General features: G+C 59.4%; 3 protein-coding genes across 7 annotated transcripts; all 3 read left to right on the forward strand.

Moving 5' to 3' along the window:
• The first annotated feature begins 64 nt into the window (after positions 1-64).
• MLXIPL (MLX interacting protein like) lies at positions 65-14,840 on the forward strand. 3 transcript variants are annotated; one of them, XM_042830104.1, is made up of 17 exons: positions 65-375; positions 3,654-3,760; positions 3,932-4,014; positions 4,268-4,357; positions 5,025-5,069; positions 5,293-5,491; positions 5,828-5,908; positions 9,765-9,907; positions 9,986-10,568; positions 10,796-10,869; positions 11,229-11,403; positions 11,985-12,097; positions 12,254-12,373; positions 12,584-12,711; positions 13,046-13,169; positions 14,230-14,359; positions 14,548-14,837. In XM_042830104.1, exons 1-17 carry the CDS (start codon positions 80-82, stop codon positions 14,655-14,657), a joined length of 2,601 nt encoding a protein of 866 aa, XP_042686038.1. In that variant the 5' UTR covers positions 65-79; the 3' UTR covers positions 14,658-14,837. The 3 variants fall into 3 exon arrangements, with proteins under 3 accessions (XP_042686038.1, XP_042686036.1, XP_042686037.1); XM_042830102.1 differs by having other exon boundaries at positions 9,765-10,568; positions 12,221-12,373; positions 14,548-14,840; XM_042830103.1 differs by having other exon boundaries at positions 9,765-10,568; positions 14,548-14,838.
• Positions 14,841-15,449: 609 nt separating this feature from the next.
• Positions 15,450-19,241, forward strand: TBL2 (transducin beta like 2). Of its 2 annotated transcripts, none has more exons than XM_042830363.1 (5): positions 15,450-15,538; positions 15,859-16,101; positions 17,227-17,353; positions 18,191-18,343; positions 18,707-19,241. In XM_042830363.1, exons 2-5 carry the CDS (start codon positions 15,999-16,001, stop codon positions 19,161-19,163), a joined length of 840 nt encoding a protein of 279 aa, XP_042686297.1. In that variant the 5' UTR covers positions 15,450-15,538; positions 15,859-15,998; the 3' UTR covers positions 19,164-19,241. The 2 variants fall into 2 exon arrangements, with proteins under 2 accessions (XP_042686297.1, XP_042686298.1); XM_042830364.1 differs by lacking the exon at positions 15,450-15,538 and adding an exon at positions 15,659-15,858 and having other exon boundaries at positions 15,950-16,101.
• Positions 19,242-19,660: 419 nt separating this feature from the next.
• Positions 19,661-23,980, forward strand: BCL7B (BAF chromatin remodeling complex subunit BCL7B). 2 transcript variants are annotated; one of them, XM_042830080.1, is made up of 6 exons: positions 19,661-19,764; positions 20,132-20,207; positions 20,315-20,411; positions 21,174-21,359; positions 21,570-21,649; positions 22,064-23,980. In XM_042830080.1, the coding sequence occupies exons 1-6, from the start codon at positions 19,673-19,675 to the stop codon at positions 22,154-22,156; spliced, it is 624 nt and encodes a 207-aa protein (XP_042686014.1). In that variant the 5' UTR covers positions 19,661-19,672; the 3' UTR covers positions 22,157-23,980. The 2 variants fall into 2 exon arrangements, with proteins under 2 accessions (XP_042686014.1, XP_042686015.1); XM_042830081.1 differs by having other exon boundaries at positions 21,189-21,359.
• Positions 23,981-27,924: the final 3,944 nt, after the last annotated feature.

The following is a 27,924-nucleotide window of genomic DNA, read 5'->3' on the forward strand; positions in this document are numbered from 1 at the left end:
CGGAAGCCGGAGGGGCGCGCGGTGCCGCGGGTTGGGCGCTGCCGGCACGCGGACCGAGGGCTCGTGACGGCGCCGGGCGATGGCTCGGGCTCAGCTGGGGCTGCCGAGCCCCTTCGCGCAGCCCCCGGTCGGACCGTGCCCCGACTCCGACTTTGACTCCGATTCCGAGGACGCGACCGCAGGCGGTGCGGGGCCCGGCGCCGGGCCGCAGAACCCCTCGCAGGTCATCCATAGCGGCCACTTCATGGTATCATCCCCGCACCGCGACGCGCTGCCCCACCGGCGTCAGCGCCGCGCCGAGCCCTCGGCCGCCGATCCGCGGAGCATTGACCCGACCCTGACGCGGCTCTTCGAGTGCATGAGCCTGGAGTACAGGTGAGTCCCAGGGCGACTCGCTGATCCCCGGCTCTTTGGAGGCCCCGGCCCTGCTGATCGCCCCGTTGCTGATTGCTAAGTGCGAACCGATGGATGGTGTCCCATCTGCTCTTCTGTTGGGCTGTGATGTGATGTCTGCTCACAAAATGCCGTCCTGGGAGGTTTTGGGGGGAAGGAGCTGGTGCTGGGGCAGCTGTCATGGAGCAGCTGGGAACTTCTTCCTGTCTTGGCACATCTTACCCGCTGTCCTCCAGGAGAGCTGTCGTCACCTCCTGCAGCTCTCGGCCTTTGTCCGGCCGTCCCAAAGCTGTACCCACTTGTCATGTTGCTCCAGCGCTCTGGACAGGATGGCTGCACATTGCTTTGCCCAGGGCCTCCCGAAAGCTTCTTCCCTTTTCTCCAGCAAAGTCAGATGAGTGACTGTGCGTTCCTCTGGCCACACACATCACCCAGGCCCATGGGGACAGAGACCTGCTATCCCACACCTTGGTGACAGCAAGCTCCTGTTCCTTGCGTATTAGTGCCTGGGCCCGTGACCTTGGACCACATCCCCTCTTTCACCAAGACCCCTGAGCACACTCCTTACAGCACAACACCTTACAGCAAAACTGTTGGTTACAGCTTTCCCAAAAAGTCACAGTGAAAACCTGGGATGGCAATCTGCTATTGATGCCTTGTGAAAACAAAGCCTGAGCAAAACCGGAAGTTCTGCCCATCTCCTGGTCCCACACCAGGTCTCGCTTTCAGTTGCATCTCTGGCGTGGTGCACGGTGAGGTCACTCTCAGGAGCTGGTGGGAGCAGAGCTCTGCAGGAACTGGGTGATGCAGCCCATGTTCGCTCTTGTCATCAGCGTGACAGCCAAGATGTCCCCAGCTGAGTCACTCTGGGTGCCATGTATGGGTGGCACTGATGCACAGGGTAGCCCCGCTTCCCTTTTCTGTCGCAGCCCCACAGCTGCCCTACTTGCTGCATGGGGCTGGAGATGCCAGCATTGTCTTCATGTGCACTCTGAGCTCCAGAGCTTCTGGGGCAAAAAGGAGGGGGGCAGGTACAACGTGGCTGGGGGGTGGAGCAGACAGGAGCTGTATGCTGTCCAGAGCTCATGCTGCAGACATGGCTCCATCCCTTCAGGTGTCTTCTGGCCCCTCCTGGGCTTCTTTTCCCTCCTGCACTGAGCATGACAGCCCCAGGGCCGTCACCGTGCCAAGCCGTAGCTGAAGTTAATGGCAGCCCTTGGCGAGGAGGATTCACAACAGCTACGAAGTGTTAATGGCACCCTTGTTGGCCATCCCAGAGCCTGGAACATCAGCAATATCTCCTGGCTGCATTGTGCGGCATCCACGGGAGCAGATTTTGGTTGACCCTGGATTAAGAGTAGCTGTGAGTAGTGGAATCCAGCCAGGGAAATTTTGCCTGTGGATTGTACCCAAATTCACCCTTGGTTCTTCCCTTTCATGGATGCCTTTCTGTCCTTCCATGCTACCCCTCTCCATCTCACAGACATCATGTTCTGCAGCTCTCCAGTACCCTAAAAAGAGAGTCATGCCAATCAGAGCTCAGGTTCTGCCTCCTCTGGAGGCTAAGGACTGAGAAATGGTCACTTTTCTGCCCACCTGGACTGGCGCTGTCTCTCCTGCCACAGAACAAGGAGGGGTTCTGCTGCTGCTACCTGCTGCTCCATGTGGTGGGAGGGCCAGGGGGGCTCACGTCAGCAAGGAGGGCCGTCCCTTGGCCTTCTCCCCTGCTGCAGCCCATTTCCTTCGTGCACCAACTCATTCCTTCCCCCTCCTCTTGGCGTGGACAGGGAGCAAAATACTCATTTTACTGCACCGCAGGGGCGGCAACACTTGAACTTCTGGGCAGGCTGAGTGCATCACGGAGCAGACAGGAGCTGCTGGCTGCAGAGCCAGGGCTGGGCACAGGCTGAGCTCTGTGTGCCACAGCTGGTGGTGGGGCTCGTGATCCCATCCCTGCAGGGCAGCAGGACACCTGTGCTGGGCCAAGGTGCTGCCGCATCCCAATCCTCTTGTGGCTCAGTGCAGTGTTCACATCCATCTCCTCTGGGCAGAACTTCAGTAAAGGGTGGGGCCTCCTTCAAGGCAAACCAGTGTGCAAAGATCAGCCTGATAAGCTCCAAAACAGAAGGGAGAGATTCTCAATAATGGGAGAAAGAAAGCAGGCTGTGGCAAGGCCCAGAGGCATCTCCCCCCGTCCCCAGGTCCCGCAGCACACTGCAGCCCCACCAGCCCCATGCAGGGCCATGCACCCTGCTGCAGTGCAGGGCCAGGGCTGTGGGCTGGGGCTGCTCCTTTAAGCCAGTGGGCGGCGTGGGCAGCACCAGAGAGGAGTGTGGCTGGTAGCCTTGACCAGCAGGAGCTGGCCACGTGCCGGGGAAAGCCGTCCTTTCCATTGGCTCCTCAGCTTGGCAACGCTATGCTGTTTGTTTTGTGCCACGGGGAAAGTTCAAAATCCCTGCTGATAGCAGAGTGGCCAGTGCAGAGATAGAGCCTTAACCCTCTGCAGGCCAGAGTGGTGGGGACAGGGTCCTTCCTGGGCCCCAGGACTGAACACAGCACCACATCTGCATCTCTCCCTGCCCTTCCTGCAGGCAAGAGCTCTGGCCCCCGGATGTGTTCCTACGTCAGCAACTGGGGGACCTGAGGGGTCTCTGCTCAGTATATGCCTGTAGCAGGAAGAGCGGCCATGTAAGCTACTTTGCTCCACAGAGCTGAGGGACAGGATGCCCCGGGGTCTTGGAAGCAGCAGTGGGGGAGCCCTGACAGAAGCACTGCAGAGATGGGGCTGAGCAATAGCAGTGCTGAGCTCCCTGAGGACACCCTGCTGTCACCTGCAGAGTGCTCCAGAGATGTTGCGTGGGGTACGGCACACCTACCAAGCCCAGCCGTGACCTCATCTCCTCCCTGCATGCACAGGGGTCAGTGGGATCCAGAGCAGCACAGAGATCATTAAGGGACAACGTTTTGACTGGGGAGGAGTGCATGCACAGCGCTCCGTGTGCGGATGCTGCCCATCAGAAGCAGCTTTGGTACAGCCGTGGGAGCAGCCAGCATCACCTGGGGAAGGTCAGGAATCCCGCAGCTGGGGATTCCCATCTCGGAGCCACATCTGCAGACTTGGGCAATCAGTGCCTCCGTGTGCCATGCTGTGATCCCAGGGGCGCTGGAGGCCTTGCAGGATCAGCAAAGCTCCCAGACTGGGGTTGTGCCGGGGGTCCCAGCATGGTCCCCTTCAGCTCCTCCTCTCCTCGATGTTGCAGTGGGAAGCTGGTGTCACCAAAGTGGAAGAATTTCAAGGGGCAGCGGCTGCTTTGCCGGGATAAAATCCGCCTCAACAATGCCATCTGGAGAGCGTGGTACATCCAGTGTGAGTACAGGGCCGGAGCCTCTCCTGCTGAGCACCCGGCTACCCTGCAATGGCACAGCGGGTGCCCAGCCCTGCAGGCAGCCCACCATACCAGCACCCAGACACACGGGTACCCTCCCCTGCGCAGGGAGGGAGCTGCGGACGAAGCCAACTATGTTTTCCCCTGAGCAGATGTAGAGCAGAGGAAGAACCCTGTGTGTGGTTTCATCACCCCCCTGGAGGGGTCAGAAGCTGATGAGCACCGCAAACCAGAGGTAGAATACGGGCTCTCATGGCACCTGGGGCTGGGAGTGGGTGCGGAGGGCACAGCGAGGAGCTGAGGACGCCGCAGAACTCCCATCCTCGCTTGCTGTGTTCGTGCAGTTTGAGGGAGAAGGTGTTGGTGATGTGTCCTGAGGACCCATCAGGGTGCCGGGGCAGGCATGGGCTGGCTGTGGGTGCAGGGCTGGGACCGGGGGTCGGCCCCGGGGTGCCATATGGCTGTGAGCCCCAGTATTGCCCCTGCAGGCTGTGGTGCTGGAGGGCAACTACTGGAAACGGCGCATCGAGGTGGTGATGAGGGAGTACCACAAGTGGAGGACCTACTACAAGAAGCGGGTGAGTGGCTGTGCGCCTGCTGCTCCTGGCGGCGGTGCAGTACCTTGGCGTGCCCAAAATGGAGCTGATGGTTGTCCCCACGGTGATGGTGGCTGGGTTTTGGTGGCCCCATCCCTGGCCATGCGCAGTGCCGCAGCGCGCTCTGGCAGCCCGGGTCGGGCTGGCTCTGCCTGGTGTGCTGCTCAGCCAAGGCTGGGCTTGGCAGCACACCTGCAGTGCACGTGCTGCAGTGGGACGAGCAGCACTCGCTGCGGGGCCCGAGCTGGGCTGGGATTCGCTGGCAGCCACAGCTCAGCCAGGCAGCACGTGTAACAAGGCCTGGTGTCCCGGTGTCACCCCGGTGTCACTCTCGGCTGTGATAATCTAGTGGTGGTTTAGGTGGCACCAGCTTTGGCTGCCCGCCACACGGGGTGGAGCACGGTGCCAGCCTCCTCCTCGCTCATCTTGAAAAGGCTGGGGCGCAGCCTTGCACTGCTGCACTTAGCATTGAGGGCAGATGTGAAGCGGTGGCAGCCCGGGCCAGAGCCTGAGCAGGCAGCGCGGTCCTGCGGGCTGCCAGGAGGTGACCGAGGGCCGGAGGACATGGCCTGCTGCTCCCTCACCCTGCCTAGCTCTGCCCTGTGCCCATCCCTGCTGGGGGCCGATCCAGGCTTTCTTCTCCTTCCAGCTCCGGAAGTCCAGCCGGGAGGGAGAGCTCTCCAGCCCGAAGCAGGTGAGTCTGCTGGGGAAGCCAGGGACAGTGGGATGTGGTGCACATCCCTGCACCAGGCAGCCTGGGAGAAGGGCAGGTGAAAGCTGTTGTTGGTGATGACCCCAATGGCTGTGGGAGGAATCGGGGTGCTGAATAGCTCTTTATGAGCACCAGCGAGCCAACCTGGAGGCCTCAGGCTGCCTGCAAGAAGTGCCCACTGGCTCCTTTGCACCATCTCATGCAGGACGAGGATGCCTGGAGACCAACGGAGAAATGGTGCAACCAGCTCTTCTGCAACGTGGTGCCCATGCTGCTGGGGGACGAGGAGGAGGAGCCGGGGGGTAGGCAGCACTTTGACTTGGACACATTCCTCTCGGACATCTCTGACACCCTCTTCACCATGACACAGATGCCCAGCGCCCACCAGGAGCTCCCCGAGGATGGTAGGTGACCCCCATGGGGCTACGCTCTTGCTGAAGGAGGAGGAGGAGCAGGCAAACAGCTTACTCATGGCACGTTGCTGCCTCTTGGCTGTGCTCCAAAAGCTGCAGCCTTGCCCAGAGGTTTCTGGGCCCTGAATGAGGCCTCAGAGTGCTGCTGGGCAGAATGGTGGGAATGGGATATCTTCAGAGGTTGGGTCCCTGTGCTGTGGGGCAGAGTGCAGCCATGCAGGGTGAGGCTGGGTACTGGGATGGCTGTTGGTGAGGTCAGCAGTGCCAGCCCTGAGGTGGGGTGCTGGGAATGCAGCACCCTAACACTGCAGCTCTGTCTTCTTCCAGCGTATATCGGGAATGCTGACATGATCCAGCCAGACCTGGCACCTCTGCAGCCCAGCTTGGATGATACCATGGAGATATCAGGTAAGAGCCAGCCTGCACACCTTGCAGCCCAACACAGAGCTGAGCTGGCCTGACAACAGCAGGTGCTGCTGGGGAGCCAGAAAGCACATCTGCTGTCTTGATCAAAGCAGAGGGATGGGAAGGGGCTGGGAGCCATGGAAAGGGGCTTCTGCAAGCAGAAGGTCACATCAGGAATATGAAGCTACCTGGGCTTGGCTGCAGACAGAGGACAGCTATCCCCACAGATGGAGGAAACTCAGGTTCTCTGACACTGTTCCTCTCCTCACTGCACTCTTGCTGGAGGCCCTGTGCAGAGCTGCTGAGACCCCACGATGGGCTGTGCTACATCCTCTGAGGATGGGTCACGGTCCCTGCCAGGTTGGCCTTGAAAACCAAGTGGCACTGGTATCCAGGACAGGCAGAGGGGCAAGCAGGGGACAAGCAGGCCATCCTGGCGGCACCTCCTCCCACAGTGCTACCACCAGGACCTGCCTGTGACACAGGACACTGCTGGAGCAGTGCGGTGTCCGTGAGCACCGCAGAGTCAGTCAGGATGTGTCCTTGTCACGTGTGCGCTGTGCAGTGTACCCACGGCTGTGCCAGGGCCGGGCACTGCTGGTGTGGTGCCACATCGGAGACCTCAGATGCGCTGGAGCTGGTGGCATGGGCAGACTTTGCAGGGTGGGACCCCACAAGTGGCCTCAGGCAGCACCAGGCCTCAGGAGCCTTCGGAACACGTCCATGCCCTGCACACAGCCTGCCCAAGGCTCCTGCTGTGCTGCAGCCGCCTCCACCTCCCACTTCCCTCTGCTGGAGGAAGCACAGGCCCTTGCACCACACAGCCGCCGGCTGATGCAAGACCAGATGCTGGTGGGGAGCAGGGCAGCCATGGGGCAGGCTGCTGTGCCAAGGTGGGAAGCTCAGGGCTCAGCCCTCACAACTTCTTGCCCCCACATGGCCCTTTGGGCTGAGCCACGAGCAAACCTCAAAGGGGTCAGAATGACACCTGAGAAGCGTCCTTCCCCTCGCATATCCTGTGTGGTGCCGGGAGGCTGTGCTGACCCCTGAAGCAGCACCTCCTGACAGTGACGCAGACCCAGTACCTTTGTCCGTGGGCAATGTTCCCTCGTGCTGCTGGTGTGAGAACAGCGTGGCACAGCCTGGGAATGGCATGTGGCACCGTGGTGCCCATCCAAAGCAATGTATTTCTATGTGCATTTTCCCCAGGGTGCTGCCTGGGATAAAGCCCCGGCACTGTGATGCACAATCACAGTGGAGGTGTGGGTTGTGCAGGGTTGCAGCTTTGGCCACAGGACTGTGGGGTGAGAGGATGAAGAGCCCCTTTCAGGAAGAGGGCTTCTGCCAAACTCTGGGCGCTGCATGCCAGAGCTGAAATGCCCCCAGCCCTGAGTGATGCCCCCGTGGCCACTTTTGCTGGCACTGTACACAGGGCCTGGGTCTGTGCCTCACAAACAAGGCCAGCAGGGCAGAGTGGGGGCTCAGGGCTCCTGTAGGGTCACGGGGCCATTCTGTGTCTGGGGACCGTCACTGAGCTCGGTGCCTGTCAGTCAGCAAGCACAAGCCAATCCCTAAATGAGGAACCACGTCGTGTCCTCAGTGGGTGCCAGAGCACAGTGTGGGGCGGATGGAGAAGTCCTGATGGCAGAAGCGAGGGAGCAGCCCAGCCCAGTGCCTGAGTGCTGCTGGCACTGCGCTCCAGGTAGGACCTGCACTGGGGCCCTGGGGCCAGGCTGTTGGGGTGGCATGACCCCATGGCACTGCCGTGCTCTCCCGGAGCCAAGGGCCAGCAATGGAGTGTCCCAGCCTTGGGAGCAGGCTCTGCAACAGGGGTCTCTTTGGAGAGCAGCCTGGTATTGGAGCAGAATGCTGAAGGCATGGTGTGCTGACCGCATGGGCTCTCATCCCCCAGGTGGCATCATGCTCTGGCTGCACTGCACAGCTTGGCAGCAGGTCTGGGCAGAGTGAGCAGAGAGAGGCATAGGTGAGAGCTGCAGGGTGGGGAAGGGATGGATGAGGTGGAGGGCAGGGGGCTGCCACCTGTTGTGCCAGGCAGCATCCACCACCCACTGTGGCAGCACAGCAAGCGAAACAAGAGGAATCGAATCTGCAGAGCTGGCCATCAGAAACGCCTTAAATGCATGCATAGCTTCAGTGCTGGCAGCAGGAGATGGCACAGCATGGGCACAGATGAGGGCTGGGGGCAGTGTGGGGCCAGGTGCTGCACCCCATTGGGCTGCAACCATGCCTGGCTGTGCCCCTGGAGGGCAGCTGTGGCTCTGTGCTGCTCTGAGTGTTCGCTGTGTCCCAGCCCCAGCCTGAGTGGGACTGGGACCAGGCAGAATTCCGCTCTGAGGAGGAGGATGAACTGCTGCCCTGGAGGACAGTGGAGCTGGGAGGCTCTGAGTGCCTTGGAGGCCATTACGAGCATGGGAGTGCTTGGCAGCACTGCATACAGCCGACTGCCTGTAGCTGTGGGCTGGAAGAAGGAGGGTGGCAGTGCTGCTGCCTGCCCCTGTGAGGGGTGTGCAGCTGAACACCATTCCCAACCAGGGCACATGGGCTGCAGCTGCTGTGTGCAGGGTGGAAGGAAGGGGCCGTGTCAGGGCTGAGCAGGGCAGGTGCAGCGTGCTGTGTGGCACTGCTGGGATGGTCACGGCATTTCCCTCTGGAGGAGCATTTGTTCCTCAGGTGTAGATTCAAGAAGTTGTCAGGTCCAGAGGCTTTGGCTGTCCCAGCCAGGGCACTCCAGGCATGGGAGCCTATGCCAGAGCCTGGAGGAGCCCCTGCAGCACGGTTGGCACCAGGGGCATATTGGATGGGCAGGAGCAGCCCAGATGGGCTCAGGGCAGTGAGGGCCTGAGCTTGCACTGGAGCACGCACAACGGAGGTGTGAATGCTCATGAGCTGGAGAGCTGCTTGGATGCAGACCCCGTGCCAGAGGCTGTCAGGCGGCTGCCTGCAAATCCACCTATCACTCCCACTCTATCTTACAGGGAAATGCGTGGCCAGCAGCCCCATCCTCCCCAGTCACCTTCACCTTCTCCTGGTGGCAGTGAAACTGCACTGGCACAGTGCTGGCGGGCCCCGTCACTGAGCAGAGCTGTGTGGGGTGATGTGCCTGCCAAGCATGTTTCAGTGGGGAGGTGATGCCCCAGGCAGCAGGCAGTGTGCTGTGCCACGGCGTCTGGGCCTGCGGAAGCATCAGGGCTGTGGGAAGGAGACAGGAAGGGAGAGGGAGTCGTGGCTGGGTCACGGGGCTCAGCTTCGGGAAGGCCATGGGATGTGGTTAGCCACAGGCAGCACGCACTGCAGCACTGGGGCTGGGAGGCAAACGCTTGCTCCAACTCCAGTGGGACTGTCCCCTGCGGCTCCAGGACAGTGCGACCCACAGGGCTGCCCCACATCTGCCCAAAGCCAGCTCTGCCACTGTCCCACAGCACAGGGGCTCAGTTTCTGCGCTGCTCAGGGCTGGCTGTGGGGGTGCAGGGAGAGCCCAGACCCCTGAGATGCGGTCTCAGCTGGGTGTTGGGACGGGGTCTCCACCCCTGGGTGGTGTTACTGGGCGGGTTTTCCTGTCCCAGTATGCATGGCAAGGCTGGGCTGAGCGCGTGAGCTGCCTCTTCCCTCCCACCATGTGAAGCTCTGATGTTTCACAACCAGAGCACCAAATCTGCCCGCAAAGCCAGGAGCTGATCCAGCTCTGCCAGGTGAATGTGAGGCCAGCAAATCCCTGCCAGTCCTGGATACAGCATGCGGCTCCCTCCAGCGTGCCCCAACCTTGCATCCCCCTCTCCAGGGGCAGAAGCACTCCCCAGGCCCCCACCACCCATCACCATCTCTCTGCTTCACCCTGCAGATATTTTCATCAGCCATCGGCCGCTGCCTGCGCAGATGCCACTGGGCTATCAGGAGCCGCCCTGCTTTGAGCCTCTCTATGGCAGTGGAGGAACTGTGCCTGCCAACCCTGATGCCCCGCTCCCACCCAGCCCTCTCCTCCAGGTGAGCGGGACCCTGGCCCGTGACCCATGGCCACCGGTGCCCGAGCCACCCCTCCTGACACAGCCGTGTCCCCCACAGCCCGGTGACGCCACCCAGCTCAGCCTCCACGGTGCCTTCTTTGGCCCTGAGCAGCCGCCGCTGGCCCCCGAGCCCCTCACCGCTGTGCCTGGCTGCCTCACCCCCCAGCTCAAACCCAAGCCCTTGCTGCAGTATGGTTTCCCCAGCAAGTGCCTCGGCACGGAGCCACTCGGCCTCCCTTACACCGCCCCCAGCCAGGCCCCTGGCGCACCATCACTGGGCTCACAGCCGCCGTTTTCCCCTGCCTCCGCACCCCACTCCAAGTTCCCCTTCACCACCTCGCCCAGCCCCTCGCTCCTCGCCCACCCTGCATCCCCGCTGTCCGCGCCGTGCTTTGCCCAGCACACCCCGGGCCTGGGCTACGCCATGGACGTGGTGCCCCTAGGGTACCCCAGCCCAGCCGCACCCCAGCACCTGCCCCCCGCCGCGCCACCTGGGCCCAGGTTTGCTACCCCAAAAGGGCCGACCCCAGGCGAGCGGCCGAAGATGAAGGCTGGCAGCACCAAGGCAAAGAGGCCGGGTCCCCCTGTGACTACACAGCTGACAGTGTCCAATGCCTGCCTGACTCAGCTGCTGGCCACAGGTGAGAGGCAGCTGGGGAATCGAGGGTGGCAGTGATGGGGTGATCTGGAGGTAAGCAGGGGTGCTCAGGGGTGCTGGGAGAGGTGGGCTGCTTCCTGCAGCTGTCACAGCCTTCCCCAGGGCAGATGGACAGATGGACTGGTGCTCAGGGCTGGCACCGCCATGGAGCAGGAAAAAGCACTGACAGCCTGATGCAGAAGTGCTCTTCTGCTCTCTGACTTCTCGCAGCCAAGCAGGAGCCAGCCTTCGATGCCCCACAAGTGCATGGCCCCGCACTCACGCCTGCGTCCCCAGCCTCTCCGGTAAGCACCCACCTATCTCCAGGTCGGGGACTGCTCCTTTTGGCTGGGAATTGCCGTCCTGTTGCTGAGGAATGAGGAGAGTGGAGAGAAAGCAGCACTGTGTGAAGCTCTTTGCAGAACAGAGTTTGATGCACATGGGGCTTGTGGCCAGGGTGCTGGGGGGCTCAGAGTGAGGCCGGGTGGGAGTCAGCCCCAGTTAGAGAACTGGCAGAGCAGGGACAGACCTCACCTTAGGGCCCTGTGGGGCTCCCTCCCCAGTCCCACTGTGGGTTTTGAGTAACCAAAGGGGCTCTGTAAACCTGCCACACATGGAGTGCTGACCCCAATCTCCTTCCTGCTTTCCTGTCTTCTCTCTGCAGCAGAGCGGAGTCCCCGATGTTCCTGCTGTCTTCCTGCCCAGAATGGCCCAGCTGAGCTCAGTGCTGTCTCCTGGCTCCAGCCCTTCGCAGGAGGTGCCTGTGATGCAGGCAGGTGCTGCACCAGGGCCGCTGCGGGTCCCCAAGGTAGAGCGGCTCTCCCCAACACCGGTGTGTGGTGAGTCTGGGTGCCCGCAGGATGCCCCATATCCTGCAGGGAGCTTGAACCAAACACAGTTGTTGGTTTTTTTCCTGAGAAAGCTCGATTTATTTTTTATTCTTACTGCTTTTAATTAACCACCTGAATGACAATGATTTCATTCTGCTGGGGAGGGTGCCGACCTTTCGTCTGGCTCCTTCTCTGGGGGGCAAAACCATAAACAGGAAAAGACAAAATGTAGCAAGTGTCAGAATGTGGTTTTGAAAACCAGAGCTTGGTTTTAAGGCCGGAAGCACCCTGCTTTCACCCACAGAAGCCAGACTGGGGCAGGAAGCTCCCTGCTCATTTCCACTTCCAGTTGAGTGCTGTAAACCACAGCCCTCAGGACTCTCTCCAGGTGGTTTCCACTCTGCTGGAAATTTAAAATGTCATTTCACAAACGCTTCCATTTGTTGTAAAAATGAAAGTGATTTGGGATGAGATGGGGCAACAAGACGTGGTCAGACACGGGGCCATCAGCTGAGGGGTTGACTGCCCCAGAGCCAGGGCAGTACTGCAGTGCTCGCACTTTCCTCAGGGCACCCCCTCTCATCCCCCAGGCAGTGACTGGCCCAAGCCTGGCCAGGTGTCCCCAGGAGCTGCTCCACCACCTGGTACCACCACCTCCCTGCACCACCCACCATCCCGTCGGGGCAGGCCCGACTCCAGCAAGGTATGGTGGGAGCGAGTGTTGCCTTTTACAGGGGCAGCTTCTCCTTGTGCACCCCCTTCCCGCTGACCCCACATTCCTCCCCACCCTTGATGCATGCTTGGGGCCAGCCTGTCTCCAATGCAGGGAGAGGCCCAAGGCCATCTCTGCTGCCTGCAGATGGAGAGCCGGCGCATCACACACATCTCTGCTGAGCAGAAGAGACGTTTCAACATCAAGCTGGGCTTTGACACACTGCACAGCCTGGTGAGCACGCTGAGTGCCCAGCCCAGCATTAAGGTGAGCACACAGCGCTGCACGGGCTGGTGCTGGGCATGCAGGGACGCGGGACATCGCTCGGTGATGACATGGCCGTGGCTGTGCCGGCATGCACGCATTGTACCTAGGGCCTGCTGCCCGGTGCCAAGGCTCAGCAAAGGAGCACGTGGCCCCTTGTACCCTGCCTGCCCCAGGAGCTCCCTGCGCCATCCCACCTCTGCCACCCTGCAGGTCAGCAAGGCCACCACCTTGCAGAAGACTGCTGAGTACATCTGCAAACTGCAGCAGGAGCGGGCGGCCCTCCAGGATGAGGCGCAGCGGCTGCGGGAGCAGATTGAGGAGCTCAACAGCTCAATCAAGTAGGGGGGCATGGCTTGGGGGGGCAGCAGGGAGCTGCTGCCTGTGTCAGCACAGCCAGGCAGGGCAGATGGCAGTGCCAGGGGCAGCAGGCTGCAGCATCTCTTCTGAGCACTGCCTAGATCCTGCGTTTATCTGTGTTCCCTGTCGTGGGGCAATGCTCAAAAAGCGGTGCTGTGTGTGATGTGCTGCCCTGAGAACAAGATGCTGTCTGCTTGAGACGTGCAGAGCTACTGAGCCCTGCTGCACACTGGGGTCCTCTTCCCATGTGGGGCAGCTGTCATGTGCCCCACAGCCTTGTACCTGCGGCCCCACAACACTGTTTGTGCCCCACAGCCTGTGCCAGGAGCAGCTGCCAGCCACTGGGGTGCCCATCACGCGCCAGCGCTTCGACCAGATGCGCAGCATGTTTGACAGCTATGTGCGCTCCTCCACACTGCACAACTGGAAGTTCTGGATCGTATCCTTTGGGACAACATGGGCTTCTCACTGCCCCTTCCACTGTACACCAGGTCCACTCTCCCCTCCAGCTCCATGTGGGATCCCTCCTGCTTGAGAGGCTCTGTGGGCAACACCTGGAGGAGACATGCTCAGATACTTAGAAGAAACTCCTGTTACAAGAGAGCAACCAGAGTAGGAACAAATGGCCACTCCATGGGGAGCAGGGGAGTCACCAGAGATCTGAGCTTGGGATTGCCATGCAGGCATTTGCTCCCAATAACTTGTGTTGAGATGCAGCAGCCATCTGTTAGAGACTGGGAAAGGATCAGACACAAACCCAGGAAAATAATGGTTTCACCTAGGTGGCCACCATGGCTTACCCTGGAGAATGGGGATTAAGTTGGATACAAATCTTTGCATGTTGGAAGGATGGAGGGGAAAGGGAATGGTTGCCAAGGAGGTCAGAAGGCCGGGCCATCTTCTCCATGAAGGGGGATTATACACATTGTAGCCAAGTCTGAAAAGACCATGAGGTCTGCAAATTGCCTGGCGGTAGAGGCACCCGCAGAACATGCACAGACAGTAGCAAGCAGCCCCTGACACAGGTTTTGGGAGATAGGGTTCCTTCCACAGTACAGTGAGGGTACTGAAGAGGATTCCAGGATATGGGTATGGTGGAGGCACCTGCTGGGGATTACTGCACACACAGTCACCACCCCCCAGCATTGGGTGCACCCAAGGGAGCACAGGTGCTGGGTGCTGCACCCTGCTCTCAGGCACCTGCAGAGGGCATGGCAGGAGCTGGCTCTAGGCCTTGTTTAGAAGAGCTGTCCTGCATTGGGGCAGCCCTGGCTGCAACATGGGCTGTGCCTTGCAGCCTCTGGTTCCCCACACACTGTGGTTCCTTGCCTGCGAGCAACTGGTGGGGCTTTGAGGGCCGCTTCCTGGCTGCTGCCACCCTGGAGGCCACCGAGTTGCACAGGGCACCCAGCACAGCTGCACTGTAGGCAGGAGAGGGCTGTTCACACCAGACAGGGCACCACAGCCATCACGATGCTTATCTTTAACCACTTCAACAGTTCAGTGTCATCATCCGGCCCCTCTTCGAGTCCTTCAACGGCATGGTGTCCACGACCAGCATGGAGAGCCTCACGCAGACGTCCCTGGCCTGGCTAGAGCAGCACTGCTCCCTTCCGGCGCTTCGGCCCTGTACGTGGCTCCGTGCGGCCCCGCCGCTCCCGATGGAAGCCGGAGGCCCCGGCATAGGCACCGCTCGGTCCCTCGGCGCTGCTGCCACCGCTGCTGCTCATTTATGAGCTCGGTGCCCTGACTGCGGCGAGACCGGGGGCTGCCACCTGCCCCTGGCCGGGTCCTGACGTCCCCGCCTCTCCCCGCAGCCATCCTGAGCTCCCTGCGGCAGCTGAGCATCTCCACCTCCATCCTCAGCGATCCCGCCCGAGTTCCCGAGCAGGCGGCGCGGGCCGCGGCCAGAGGCGGCCCCTCCTAGCGCCCAGGGACCGGGCCGGGCAGCGCCGACGAGAGACAACGGAACAATTCGGGAGAGGGAGGGAGGAAGGGAGGGAAGTGCCACCGCAACACCACGCTGCACTCGCGGAAACCGGCCGCGTCCGCACCATAAAGCCCTCGGAAGTCCGCAACGCACCGCTCCTCCTTCCGGCCGCGTGGGGCCAGCGGGGCGGGGCCAGCAGAGGTGTGGGCGGGGCCAGGTGGGAGGGGCGCGATATGGAGGGGCGGAGCCGCGGCTCGGCGCACGCGCGCTGGGTGTCGCCGCCCGGCGGCGCTGAGGTGGCGGCGGGAAGATGGAGGCGGTGGCGCTGGGCGCGGGGCTGGGGCTGCTCCTCGCGCTGCTGCTGCTGGCGGCCGCCCTGCGCCGCACCGCCCCGCGGGGATCGCCCGCCGCCCCGCCGCTGGATGAGGGTGAGTACGATTACCGCTCCCTTTCCTCCTCCGTCCTGTGCCCCCCGCTGAGCCCCGCTCCCCGCAGGCGCCGGGGCGAACGGCCCCTCCGCCGCCAGGCCCGAGGGCCCCCGGAGGACGAAGCCGCCGGTTCGGGCACGCAAGGAGAAGCCGGGACAGCACAGCTTCACGCACCGCCTGCTGGCCGCCGCCCTCAAGGTACCGCGCCGCCCCGCCGGAGCCCCCCGCCCCCGCCCCGCCGCCCTTGACCGCCGCTTCCCCGCAGGGCCACAGCGGTTCCGTGAGCTGCCTGCACTTCAGCGGCGGCGGCAAGTACCTGGCGTCCTGCGCCGACGATCGCACCGTGCGGCTCTGGAGCACCCGCGACTTCACGGCGCGCGAGCACCGCTGCCTGCGGGCCAACGTGGAGCTGGACCACGCCGAGCTCGTCCGCTTCAGCCCCGACTGCAGGTGGGGCCGGGAACCCCGCCCGCCCCTCGCGGAAGTCCCGTGGGGGATCAGCAGCGCCGCCGATGCGGGACCCACCACGTTAACGCGGTGCTTGCCGCCCCGGTGCGAGGGCTGTGCGCGGGGAGCTGCGAGGGCCGCGGGCTGGGAAGGCTGCGTGGAAAGCTTTCCTGCGGGCTGGGAAGGCGCTGGTGAAGCGGCTCTGCAGAGTGGAAGGGATGTCGCTTTCAGGTGTTCCTTTCCATTCGGTGCCGCGGTTGAGCTAACGCAGGGAAAGCTCGGTGCCCTCATAAAACACAACTGATCTGTCACCTTTCCTCCAGGTGCCCCGAATGACTGATAACTCACCTGCCATAGCTAGGCTGACAGTGGCAACCTGCTGCTTAATGGCTCAGTTACCGTCCTTCCACTTAGGGCGATCATTGTCTGGCTGGCAAATGGAGAGACAATTCGTGTCTATAAAATGACGAAGAAGGACGACGGCAACTTCACCTTCATTGCTTCTTCTGAGGACTTCCCAAAGAAGCACAAAGCTCCTGTCATTAACATAGGAGTTGCAGAAACAGGTATGGCAATGGCGAGCTGCTCACCTGCCGCGGCCCTCCGGATCCACCTTGGTTTCCTTTTCGAGCAACAGCTGCTGGGTTGAAAATGTTAAGAGTTCTTGATTTACTCAAGGGCTGCTTGATTCTCTGTTTTTCTGGTTCTTATGTTTTAGCCTTTGCTTACTACTAAGTGAGTTGGAAGACATAATTGGAGGAGAGAAATTTCTGTGTAAGCTCAGAATTACCTGATTTGCACAGGTATTATTTTAGGCTTTTGGGAACGCTGCTGAAAAGAGATCTGGTCTCAGTACTGAGAGCATTGCTATTCTCTGGCTTGGCAGTCTTGCTTTAGCCAGTGAGAAATGTCTCCAGTGAGTTCCGGGATTCAGGAGCATACGATGTACCTTGGACTTCTGGTGTCTCCTAGAACAGAACCTGAGGAGGGCGAATGTTGATGGCAGAGGGCTTGGTGGATTCATGCTTCAGCTGTGTGACAGTGAACAGTTGGCAGTGGGTGGATGCATGTTCCACTCTGTAAGAGAAAAGCCCATAAAATTTTAAATGAGGTCTTTGGCTGCAAGAGTGAAAATTGAAACCCTGTAACAAGTAGCTTGAAGGTAAATTTGCAACTCAGTGTCCATGCTGAGACAAACAAGGGGAAGCACTGCAAGTGGAAACCAGCAAATACCCAAAATGCTGACACCACCAGTAATCAGGAACAAAAGTAGTGTGACTTCTAATCAGCTACGAGTCTACGATCCCTGACTTGAAAGCTTGAGATACCTCTTCTGGTTAAAATACAACTTGATCAAGTCTGCTACATTACCTGAGCATAGTACTGAGCTCGGCAAGTGGGATCTGAAAGATACTGGGCGGGAAGCTCAGGGGGTCTCTGGGTTGGCAGCTGTGAGCTGCTGAGTCCTGACTGAACACTAACGCGAACCCAGGAGGTGAGCCTGCTGCCACGGCTTTTCACTCTGTGCCAGGACAGAAGCACTGATGTTTTGGTGCTGCTTTTTGTTTTCTTGACAGCTCTGATGCAGACGGGTTGCTCTGCTCAGGACTGTTACAGCTGTTGGTGACTGTGGCAGCTTTAGGCCTAGGAACTCTCCTGATCTCTGCCTTTTTTCCCTCCCTGCTCTCCAGGAAAGTTTATCATGACAGCTTCCAGTGACACCACCATCCTGATCTGGAACCCGAAGGGTGAAGTCCTTGCCAGCATTAACACTAACCAGATGAACAATGCCTATGCTGCTGTGTCACCCTGTGGGAGGTGAGGAACATGCAGGTATTCCAGGCTGCTCCTGCTGAGTGGGAAGCCATGACAATAACCAGGAACCACTCTCCTTCTCAGAGGACATCATCAGTTCAGAACATCTGCAGTTTGCTGTCACTGTAATGCAATTTTCTGAGGGTTCCACATTTTTCTAATGATTCCTGCTCCCAGGAGGAGTCTCTCTGGGAGTGCTGACTCCCATCCGTGGTCTCAGACATTTGGTGCTTTGTTGGAGTGTCTCAGTACTGCTGCTCCTGCTGACCACCTTCTGAAGCACTGAGGAGAGCAAAGAACATTGGCAGTGATGGCAGAGCTGGGCCAGTGCAAACTGTTTGTGCAAAGCAAGTAATGTTCCTAGCAGTTGTTTTTAAATTTCTAAATATTAATAACAAAATTGGAATTTTTACAACCAAGAGGTTACTTATCAGGAAAACCTTGTTCTTGGCTCTGTCTCTAACCTGTTGCTGTAGCAGGACAGTTGTTATGCACCAGTTGCAGTGACTCTGTGGGTCAGAGAACTTAAGTTTCTTTATTTTTACTAAGGAGTTTCTCTTAAGGCTGTTAAGTTGTAGAGTTGCCTTGTCCCGTGGTGGCCTTCCATAGTGTTCCCTTTACCAGCCTGGTTTCAGTGAAAATTGGAAAACTCTTTTCCAGCAGACCAAAGCAAAGATTTGAATGTAGGTGTCTGGTTAGGACTGATTCACAGAGCACTTTCTCTGCAGCCCTCGAGAGGCAGGAGGAAGAGCTCTGCAGTGCTGTGGCTGAGAGCCGACCCTATGACCCAGCCACAGCAGTGCTCTGCAAGAGCCTGGCTCTGTTCTTTATTTTATTCAGGTTTGTAGCATCATGTGGCTTTACTCCTGATGTAAAGGTTTGGGAAGTGTGTTTTGGCAAGAGTGGAGACTTCCGGGAAGTGACCAGGGCTTTTGAGCTGAAAGGCCACACTGCTGGTGTATATTCCTTCTCCTTCTCTAATGACTCGAGGCGGTAAGCGTGCTATATCACTGTGTGAAGGAGTACCCTAAGGACACGTGTGCTCACCCCCTTCCTGTGTGCCTGAATTGCCCATCCATACTCAAACCTGTGCCCATTCCTGCCCCGGGGGCCTCCCTGGGTGTCCAGGGACTGCCTTGGTCCATCTTCATCCTCCCCATGGGTTTCCTCCTGTTGTTTGACCATCCTCTTTGCTCTGGGAGGGGGACAATGACCCCATGTGTACACACATTTCCAGACTCATGTTTTGCAAATCTCTGTCCACAAAGCAAAGGATTCCTGCTTTGCAGAAGTGAAAAGCGAACAAGTGTGACCCAACTTCCTCGCAGTCACCTACGGTTTATGTCCCGCCTTTAGGATGGCAACCGTTTCCAAGGACGGGACGTGGAAATTCTGGGACACAGACGTGGAATACAAGAAGCAGCAGGACCCGTACCTGCTGCTGACCGGGAGGTGCGAGGTGTCGGAGCCGTGCCGCATCGCGCTGTCCCCCGACGCTCGCGTGGTGGCCATCTCCTGCGGCACGACCATCGCCGTGTACAACACGCGCCGAGGGGAGGAGGAGGAGCGCTTTGTCGGCGTTCATGGACAGCACATAGCAGACTTGGCTTTTGACACCACCGGCCGCTTCCTGGTGTCCTGCGGCGACCGGGCCATCCGCGTGTTCCACAACACCCCCGGCTTCCGTGCCGTGGTGGAGGAGATGGAGACCATGCTGAGGAAAACCACCACCAAAGCCACCCGGGAGCGGCTGGAGCAGCAGATCGCCGGTGCCAGGAAAGCGCTGGCTGCCATCTGCGGCAGGAAGCAATAGCGGCTCCGTGCGGTAGCGGCGCGCTGGGTTTGACCGATAAAACAGCGAACAGATTGCAATAAAAGAGCGCTCACGGCTTTCCCTGCCTGCTTTCTGCCCCTGGCAGCACGGAGGGCGCACGCTCCTCTGGCGGAAGGAGGGGCGGGGAGGGAGGAGCCGGCACGGAACCGCTGAACGGGCCGAGGCTGCGAGGAGCGGCTCCGGCCCACGGCTGCCGGGGGCGGCGCGGAGCGGCGGTAGAGCCCTGCGGCAGCGCCAAGCCCCGCCCCGCACAAGATGGCGGACGCTGGCCCCACCTTCGCACCTCCTCCTCGCGCGCTTCGGGCGGGGCGTGCCGCGCAGGCGCAGTGCGCTCTCCGCGCGGCGGGCGCCCCTCCCCCGCCTCCCTCCCCCCGGGCGTGGCGTGCCGTGCGCCGTGACGCTGCGCGCAGCGCGTGGGCGGGGCGCGCGCATGCGCAGGGGACGGCGGCGGGTGCTGCGGAGCCGGGGCTGCCGGGGCTGCGGGCGCCATGTCGGGCCGCTCGGTGCGCGCCGAGACCCGCAGCCGCGCCAAGGATGACATCAAAAAAGTGATGGCGGCCATCGAGCGCGTCCGCAGATGGTGAGAGGCGGGGCACGGGGGGGTGGGGCCTGTCGGCCCGCAGCCAATCACCTCACCACCCGTCTGCCGGTGGAAGCGCTCCGGGAGCGGGCGCCCAATCAGAGCGCTGCATGCGGCGGCGGGCGGTGCTAGGGGGGCGGCGGCCAATCGGCTAGCGAGTGTGGGAGGGAAGCGGAAGGGCGGGTGACGGACATGCCGGTGGACCAATCACAAGGAGGGGCGGTGGCCGAGCGGCGGGGCGGGGCCGCGGTTTGGACGGGCGTTTCCCTGGGCCTATCAGAGCCGCCTGTGCTGCGGGCGGGGGCTGTGAGGTGTGGGCGGAGTCTGCCGCCGCGGTGCCGGGCGCGCTCTGATGCCGTGCCTGCAGGGAGAAGAAGTGGGTGACGGTGGGCGACACTTCGCTGCGGATCTTCAAGTGGGTGCCGGTGGCCGACAGCAAGGAGGTGGGTGCCGTGCTGACCTCACCCTGCTGCGCTCCGCGGCTGCTGCCGGAGAGCTGTGTCCCACCCGCCCCTAACGTCGCCTTTCTGCTTTCCTTCCTTTCCTCAAGAAAGAGAAATCCAAATCGAGTGGCGGCGTTGCTCGGGAGCCCAATGGTTTCCCCGCTGACTCGGCTGCCAACTCCTCGCTGCTCCTCGAGTTCCAAGGTGAGTGCAGCCCGCGGCAGTGCGGTGTGCAGGGACACGAGGTGCGCCCCTCTGATTTGCTCTGATTTGCTCAGACTGCCTCTGTGAGCCCACAGGCGGTGTGTGGCAGAGCTGAGCAGCACGCAGGCCGGTTGCTTGAGCTGAACATGGATATATACCTGTCCCAAGTCTCCCCGCTCAGCCTTCAGTGTGTCTGAGGAGCATCAGGCTATGCGTTAGCACTTCCAGTACATGCAGGGCTTAGGTCAGTCTTGCAGATCTGCAGTTTGGCCCCCACTTTACCAGGAAAACCAGAGCTGCCTTCTCTTCTGGGACAGAAGTTGAGTGTTGCTCTGGCATTAGATTGCTACATTGCACACAGAAGAGGCACAGAGCTCTGGTACCAAAGTAAGAGGCCTCATCCTTTTGAATGTCTGTGCAGTAGGGAGAGTCCACGGTGGCCTTGCACAAGCTGCAGGTGTGAGATCTGACAGAGCAGAGCTTTGTGTTGCCCCTGCACACTGCGTTTATTTTTCTGAATTGCTCATGGTCACTTCTCCTCTGCTCAGCCTCTGCATATCCCCAGGTAGAATCATGCACTGTCCTGTGCGTCAGCTGTATCCTAATGGGGAGTGCTGCGTTAGGAAGCTCTTGCTGCTGATCAGTGACTTTGTGAATCCTCTGTACCTTAAACACTGTGCTCTTCCTTTTCCATGAGATCCCGGCTCTCAGTGCTGCCCTTGGCTGCTTGTGCTGCTGGGTCAAGGTACTCTTCTTTACTAGGTGCTGTTTCTGCAGATGAGAACAGCAACCAGAGCTCCCTGTCAGACGTCTACCAGCTCAAGGTGGACAGCAGCCCTAACTCCAGCCCCAGTCCCCAGCAGAGTGAGTCCATGAGTCCTGCCCACACATCTGACTTCCGTACGGATGATTCACAGCCACCCACACTGGGGCAGGAGACTCTGGAAGGTGAGCTCCATGACATCTGGGCATGGCTGCTTAGCTGGGGAGAGGGAGGCGTCCAGCTGGACCAGGGAGCCCAGGGAGGGTGCTGCTGGGTCTAGGACAGAGCTGCTTCCTTTGTGCGGCTTGTGGGGCAGGAAGGCTGAGGCACCTCTGCCTGAGGGCTCAGCAGGCTGCACCTGAATCTGCGATATGTTAACTTTCTCTTCCTTCCAGAGCCCTCTCTGCCTTCCTCGGAAGTTGCTGATGAGCCTCCCACTCTTACAAAAGAAGAGCCGGTCCCCCTTGAGACTCAGGTAAGGAAGGGAGAATAGAAACCATGTCTAAATGCGTGTTCACCCATCTTAGTCCTTTCCCCTGGGCACCTTTCTTTGATTTCTCATTATAAGCAGAAACATCAAAAAGTCTGAAACTGCCCCCAGGAGCTCCCCAGACCTCCTGGCAGGTTGTGTTGTGGTTCAGTTCAGGTTTTAGGGCATACATTGTGTGCAGAAACTATGTGGAGGTGGATTAAAAAATTGGTTATAGTTGGCTCCAGGGCTGGAGTGGATTCTCTCTCTTGATGCCCAGGGGCTCATTTAGCAGCCTGACTCAGAGAGGAGAGCCCAGGCTGTCTCCACAGGGTGACACACAGCCTCGTCCAGCAGCTCCACGTGGCCTTGTAGGCGTGCTGAGCTCCTGTCACGGCTGGTGACCTCTGGCTCTTGCAGGTAACTGAAGAGGAGGAGGACTCTGGCGCACCGCCTCTGAAGAGATTTTGTGCCGATCAGAACTCTGTGTGCCACACAGCCTCGGAGAGCTAGCCTGCCCATCCCCGGGGAGAGCCTTTGCCAGACCCTCGCAGAGCTGCCTGCCCTTCCCTGGGGAATGGGGTGCTTCCCTGGCCTGCCCTTCCCAAGGGACAGGGCGCTCCTGCTGCCTCGCCATCCAGCCTGCCCTGCCCTCGGGGGCAGGAGCCTCCCACCAGCCCCTACAGAGGCAGCCTGCAAGTGATTTGCCCATTTGAATGGGGCTGCCACCAGTACCTGCAAATTTGCCTCTATTTATTGGCTCCCACTCTCCCTGCTGATCTGTGCTGTAGTGGCGTGGGGTCTCTGGTGCGTGGTCTGCATGCGCAGGGGGAGGGATCCTTGGGATGCCCCGCTCTCCATCACCCCTAACGCGCTGGCAGATGCTGTTTGCCTGCTTCTGGATCCACTGTCCACCCTGTCCCGCGTGCTGGGAACAGAAGAGCCATGTCCCATCTGCAGAAAGTGATGTGTCTTCTCCCTTATGACCGTAGTCTGGGGCGTTCCTGCTGTAGGTGCGAAGGGCAGAGGAGGGAAGGGGGAGCGCCCTGAGAATGAAGGCAGTGGCCCTCCGTGCCGCTGGGACACCGTGCAATAAGCTGCTACTAAGCCATTGGAAGAGAGAGGAGCGCTGCCATTTTGGAGGGCAGGTACTGAACACATCAGCCGTGCCTGCCGCTTCTCTGCCTCCAGGCCCTCACAGAAGCTTCTGCCCTCGCAGGACAGGCAGGGGCTGGAGTGATGTGGGGCTGGGAGGGAGCGGGGCTGCCGGCACTGCCGTGTCCCAGCTGGTCCTGCACCCTGCTCCTCCTGCCCACCGTGCTCCCCAGGTACGCCCTGTCCCCTCTGGACAGGACACAGGAGGGTGCAGGAACCCCTGGAGAGCCCTCCCGTGCCCCCATTCCCTGCTCCCCGCACCGGCACCCCGCTGGGCCCCCCCCGCTGCCACTGCATGTCCCGCCATCTGTGATCGAGCCTGGCGAAGCTGAAGGCGCGGCCGCGCGTGGAAGTGGAAAGATATTTTAGCACTGAATAGAATATTTTTAAAATTAAACTATTTGAAATACAGTGCTCAGTGACTGCAGGGTGCGCGGGCAACAGGTGCTGCTGGGGTAGGGGCTCGGGAGCAGATGGTGGGCAGCGCCAGGCTGAGCCAAGGAGAAGTGCCCTGCTCCCAGCCTGAGCTCAGTGCCAGCACTGCGGGCTGCTCCCGGCCAGGCCTGATGCTCCCCAGCGTGGTGTGGGCTGGGGCCTTGGGGCTTTGCCTTGTGCGGGGCTGGTGCTGTTACCCTGCTGGTGTGGTTGGGCTGGGAGTGGAGGCTGCAGGGCCTCACCGTGGGCAGCTGGGCTCCTCCAGACTGCATCCCTGTGAGCTGCCCTTAAATCCAGTGGTGTCACACACAGCCATAGTCCTGTAGCAAAATGTGCGGTGCTTGTGCTAAACGTGATGAGACAGAAATCTGACGTTATTCCATAGCTACAGCTGTGCCTGAGCATTCTGAGAAGCCAGGAGAGGCTGCTGCTCTGTCAGGTCACCCAGAGCAGCTCTGCATGCAGCCGAGATGTCGGAGCACAGCTGTGTGATGGCAGATGCACACAGAGCCGTCCAGACCCAAAGAGCTGCGCAGGGGGAGCCGCCCTGAGCACCCCTGCCTGTCTGCACACCCCAGGCCCTGGGTTTCCCACCTCAGCCTTACCTTATGCGAGAGGGTCCATTCAATTAGGTTAATTAACACAACATGTCCACAGGTATCTTTGCGGTAGTCTTTGGTTTGTCTTTGTGCATTGCAAAGAATGATTCTTATTTTCCAGTTTATTAAATTGAATGTATAAATCTAAGCCCAAGGTGTGCAGCTCCCTCTGTGTGACCATCACGTGGGGTTCATCACTTCTCCTTTCAGGCTCAGTATGGACAGATGGGGCAGCAGCTGTGGGTTAGAGAACAGCCATCTCGGAGTTATGGATAATGGGAAAATATTTGGGGGAGGGGAATGCAGAAGGGGTGCTGCTAGTTGAGGGAGGGGAGATAGAGGTTGGATGTCAGGGGGAAGTTCTTTACAGAGAGAGTGGTGAGGAACAGCTGCACAGAGGGGCTGTGGATGCCCCGTCCCTGGAGGTGTTCAAGGCCAGGTTGGATGGGGCCCTGTGCAGCCTGGGCTGGTATGAAATGTGGAGGTCGGTGGCCCTGCGTGTGGCAGGGGGTTGGAGATTCGTGATCCTTGAGGTCCCTTCCAGCCCTGGCCATTCTGTGATTCTGTGATTCGGCTTCAGACCGACATCCTGAGCGCCTGTGACAGAGCAGAGCAGCTGCCAGGCTGCGTAGTGCTAAGAATCGCACCATTTACTGCGTTGTTTTCCACGTCTCTGAATCCTGGTTTGCTGCAGGGGACCGAGCAGCCCATGATGACTGCAGGCCCAGGTAACATCTGGGGGAAACCTCCAATAATTTCAGTGCCAACTTCATTTCTGCCTTGCTTTGTAAATCTTCAGGAGTGACCAACTTCAGTCTCGTGTTCTCAGCAGCTCCAGAAAAGGGGCTTTTCCTCCAGCACAGCCACAGGCACCAGTGGTCACTGCATAGTAAAGGGCCTTCAACCTCCAATCATGGCTTGGAGCTCTCCGAGTGGGGTCGACAGGATGCTTTGAAGCACAACCAACTGAAATGAGATTTCCTGGGAGCCCATATTCCTCTAACCGAAGCCAATAGATTCAAAATTGCCCAGGAGCTTCCATCCCTCTTAATGAGAATTGCAAAATACTTTTGAAGCTGACTTTAAGATGCAACGTTTCTTCTTTTCCACCTTCAGTGCTAATAACATCTGTAACGATATCAGCAGCACTGCAGTACCTACTGAAACCTCTTCAGAGAGCAGCGAGATTTCATCAGAGATCAGCCTGAGGCTGAGAAAAGCCCTCTGAGTTCTGATGCCCAGTGAATGCAGTGCTCAGCAATGACTGGTTGCTGCTTCCCCTTTCTGAGGCTTTCATGCACTTCAGGTGTCAACTAAAAGTCACTCTGCATACCTAGTGTGGCTCACCCTTAGCCCTAATCCTTACTCTAAACCTGACTCCTATGCCTAATCCTAACCCTAAACCTCACCCCTAGCCCTAATCCTAACCCCTAACCCTAACCTCTAAACCTAACCCTCCCAATAACCCTAACCTGACCTCTAATTCCTACTCTAAATTAAATGCCTAAATCAACCCCTGAATCTAACCCTAACTATAACCCTAACCCCTAAACCTAACTCCTAATCCCTAACCTTAATTCTAACCCTAAATTCTAAAAACTAACCCTAACCACTAACCATAACCCTAATTCTAACATCAACCCAAACTCTAACCATTAACTCTAACCCCTAAAGCTAACCGTACCCATACCCTTACCCATCACCCTAAGCCCTAACCCTAACCCCTATCTCCAACTCTAATCCCTCACCTATTAATCCAAACCCAACCCCTAACTCCCTAACCCTAAAGCCTAACCCCTAACAACCAACTCTAACCCTAATCCTAACCCTAATGCATACCCCTAACCCTAACTCTTACCCCTAATCCAAACCTCTAACTCCTAACAATAACCCTAAGCCCCTGAACATAAATCTAGTAACCCTAATTCTAACCTGAACACTGATCACTAAAGGCTGACCTCAACCCTAACCCTAATAACACTAACCCTAATAATCCTAACCCTAACCCAAACCCTAACCACTAACCCCTAGCCCTTACCCTAACCCCATCTCCCAATCCTAACCCTGATAACCCTAACCCTGATCATTAACCCCTAACCTTAACCCTAGCTCTAATAACCCTAACCCTAATCATCCTAACACTAACCCCAACACTACCCTTAACCCCTAACTCCTAACCCTAACTCTGACCACAACCTCCAAGTTTCACCCCTAACTCTAACCCAGCCATTTTCCATTCCACTCTCTGGCCACACCACTTGAGCCCTGCTGACCTCACAGCTGTTTGCCATGGACCTAGCTTGGCACGCAGACACAACATGGCCATCTCGAGAAAGGAGTGAATGCTGAAAACAGAAGGGATTGGTGTGAAAACCCCAGTGAGCTGAGCTCTGTCACACACACAGTGTGTGAACCCCGTGCTAATTTCCACAGACTGAGCACAGTTTGATGTAGCTCAGGTTTATCCTGAAGACAACCAGCACTGGCTAGGAGATGGTTTGGAACCACAGAGGTGTTTTCTGGGTCTTCTGCACCTCTCCTGGTCCGCTCAGCACAGCACTGGCTGTGGCTGCATTCATCCAGAACTCAGGGAGAGCTGAACAAAGCGGTGCATAATGTGGAAGGACCGTTCAGTGCACCCCTAACGGGGATCCTGCCGCAGAAATGCAAACACTGATGAAGTGTAGGAAGGGTCTCAGAAGGAGGCTAGATGTGCCCATTCGTTGCCGGGTGACCACATAATAAAAATACACGGGAACATCTGAAGAGCGTGTGACCACGCAGAGCACCAGTGGCACTGGGAACGCATTGATATCCCGCTGCAACATCCCCCACAGGATTTAAACATTCCAATACAACCAGTTTGCCGGGCAGAACGCAACATTTTCCCCTCACTGCCACGCAGAGGCGGTGCTGTGGCGGGGGGGATCCATCCACTCACGCTCCCTTTCGGTCAAACGCGCTCTGCAGCTCCTGCTAGGGATGCACAGCATTTTCTAACAGCAGGTTTTTCTGCAACCAATCCCAAGGGAGACGCCCCCCTCAGGGTCGCTCCCAGCGGGTCAGATGAGCCCCTATTGGCACAGGCTGCTCCTGGCATGTTTTCCTCATCTTGCTTAACTGGTCGGACTCGAGATGAAAGTCCCCTTTCCCATTCACAACATCGTCGTTCAGCTTCTATAAAGGTGGCTGAGTTAGGAGAGACGCTGCTGCCACTGCTTCCCCGCCTTTTTCCAGGGAGGTTCCTTTAATTAGAGTGCTATTTATATATTAGGGCAGTTTTAGCTCTCCTGGGAGCTGAGCCGCGTGCAGCACGCGGAGCATCAGCGATTGTGAGAGAGATTCGGTTGAGTTTCTGAATCCGCTGCAATCCCAGAAGCCCAACCCCATTGCAGCAGAACTTCGGGCATCGCGGCACTTCGTTTTTTGCACTAAAGGAGTGGAGTGGCCGCGTTTTCTCCGTACTTCCACAACCCACCGATGCCGCACCCTGCCAGACACGCCAACGGCCTCAGCGCGGCTCTCCGCACCGTGGCAGCCGGTCCGAAGCCGCGGAGGCGGCGCGGTCCGCGTTGCCCGCAATGCCCGCAATCCCGCAATGCCCGCAGTGCCCGCAATCTCGCACCGCCCGCAATGCTCGGCTCCCCGCGTCCGCCAGAGGGCGCTGCCGCCGCCCCGCGTCCCAGGCGACGGAATGGCGGAGCCGCTGTGGAGCGCGGAGGCGGGCGGCGGGCTGTACCGCTCCCGGGACCCCGTGCGCAACCTGCGGCTGCGGTGAGCGCGCGGCCCGCCCGGCTCCGGCTCCGGGCCGCGCTCCGTCTCACGATCCCTCCCTCCTTCCCCGCAGGGTCGGCATCCAACGGGTGACGGCCGCCGGGCCCTTCCCGCCTCAGGCCGCGCCGTCCCCGAGCGGCGGCCCCGAGCTGCCGGAGCCGCGCCCCCGCACCGCGCACGGAGCTGCCGGGAGGCCCCCGGCCGAGGAGGAGCGGGCCGAGGTGGGCTGGCAGCAGAAGCTCTTCAGCCAGGTGGGTGCCCGTTGCGGGCCGTGCCGGCTCCCCGCGGCCGCCCTTCCCGGGCTGTGCGGCCCCTCGG

This window comes from Centrocercus urophasianus, unplaced genomic scaffold, assembly GCF_019232065.1.
Source record: "Centrocercus urophasianus isolate 14NV4802_14NV808 unplaced genomic scaffold, USGS_Curo_1.0 seq_33, whole genome shotgun sequence".
NCBI classification, from domain to species: domain Eukaryota; kingdom Metazoa; phylum Chordata; class Aves; order Galliformes; family Phasianidae; genus Centrocercus; species Centrocercus urophasianus.

Excerpts from the sequence above, each read along its gene's own strand:
- MLXIPL (XM_042830102.1), top strand. The coding sequence starts at position 80 with ATGGCTCGGGCTCAGCTGGGGCTGCCGAGCCCCTTCGCGCAGCCCCCG. Across the intron at positions 12,098-12,220 it reads GCAGGCCCGACTCCAGCAAG|GGAGAGGCCCAAGGCCATCT; the intron begins GTATGGTGGGAG and ends TCTCCAATGCAG. Across the intron at positions 12,712-13,045 it reads GAGCTCAACAGCTCAATCAA|CCTGTGCCAGGAGCAGCTGC; the intron begins GTAGGGGGGCAT and ends TGTGCCCCACAG.
- TBL2 (XM_042830363.1), top strand. The coding sequence starts at position 15,999 with ATGACGAAGAAGGACGACGGCAACTTCACCTTCATTGCTTCTTCTGAG. Across the intron at positions 17,354-18,190 it reads GCTGTGTCACCCTGTGGGAG|GTTTGTAGCATCATGTGGCT; the intron begins GTGAGGAACATG and ends TATTTTATTCAG. Across the intron at positions 18,344-18,706 it reads TTCTCTAATGACTCGAGGCG|GATGGCAACCGTTTCCAAGG; the intron begins GTAAGCGTGCTA and ends TCCCGCCTTTAG.
- BCL7B (XM_042830080.1), top strand. The coding sequence starts at position 19,673 with ATGTCGGGCCGCTCGGTGCGCGCCGAGACCCGCAGCCGCGCCAAGGAT. Across the intron at positions 19,765-20,131 it reads ATCGAGCGCGTCCGCAGATG|GGAGAAGAAGTGGGTGACGG; the intron begins GTGAGAGGCGGG and ends CCGTGCCTGCAG. Across the intron at positions 21,650-22,063 it reads CGGTCCCCCTTGAGACTCAG|GTAACTGAAGAGGAGGAGGA; the intron begins GTAAGGAAGGGA and ends TGGCTCTTGCAG.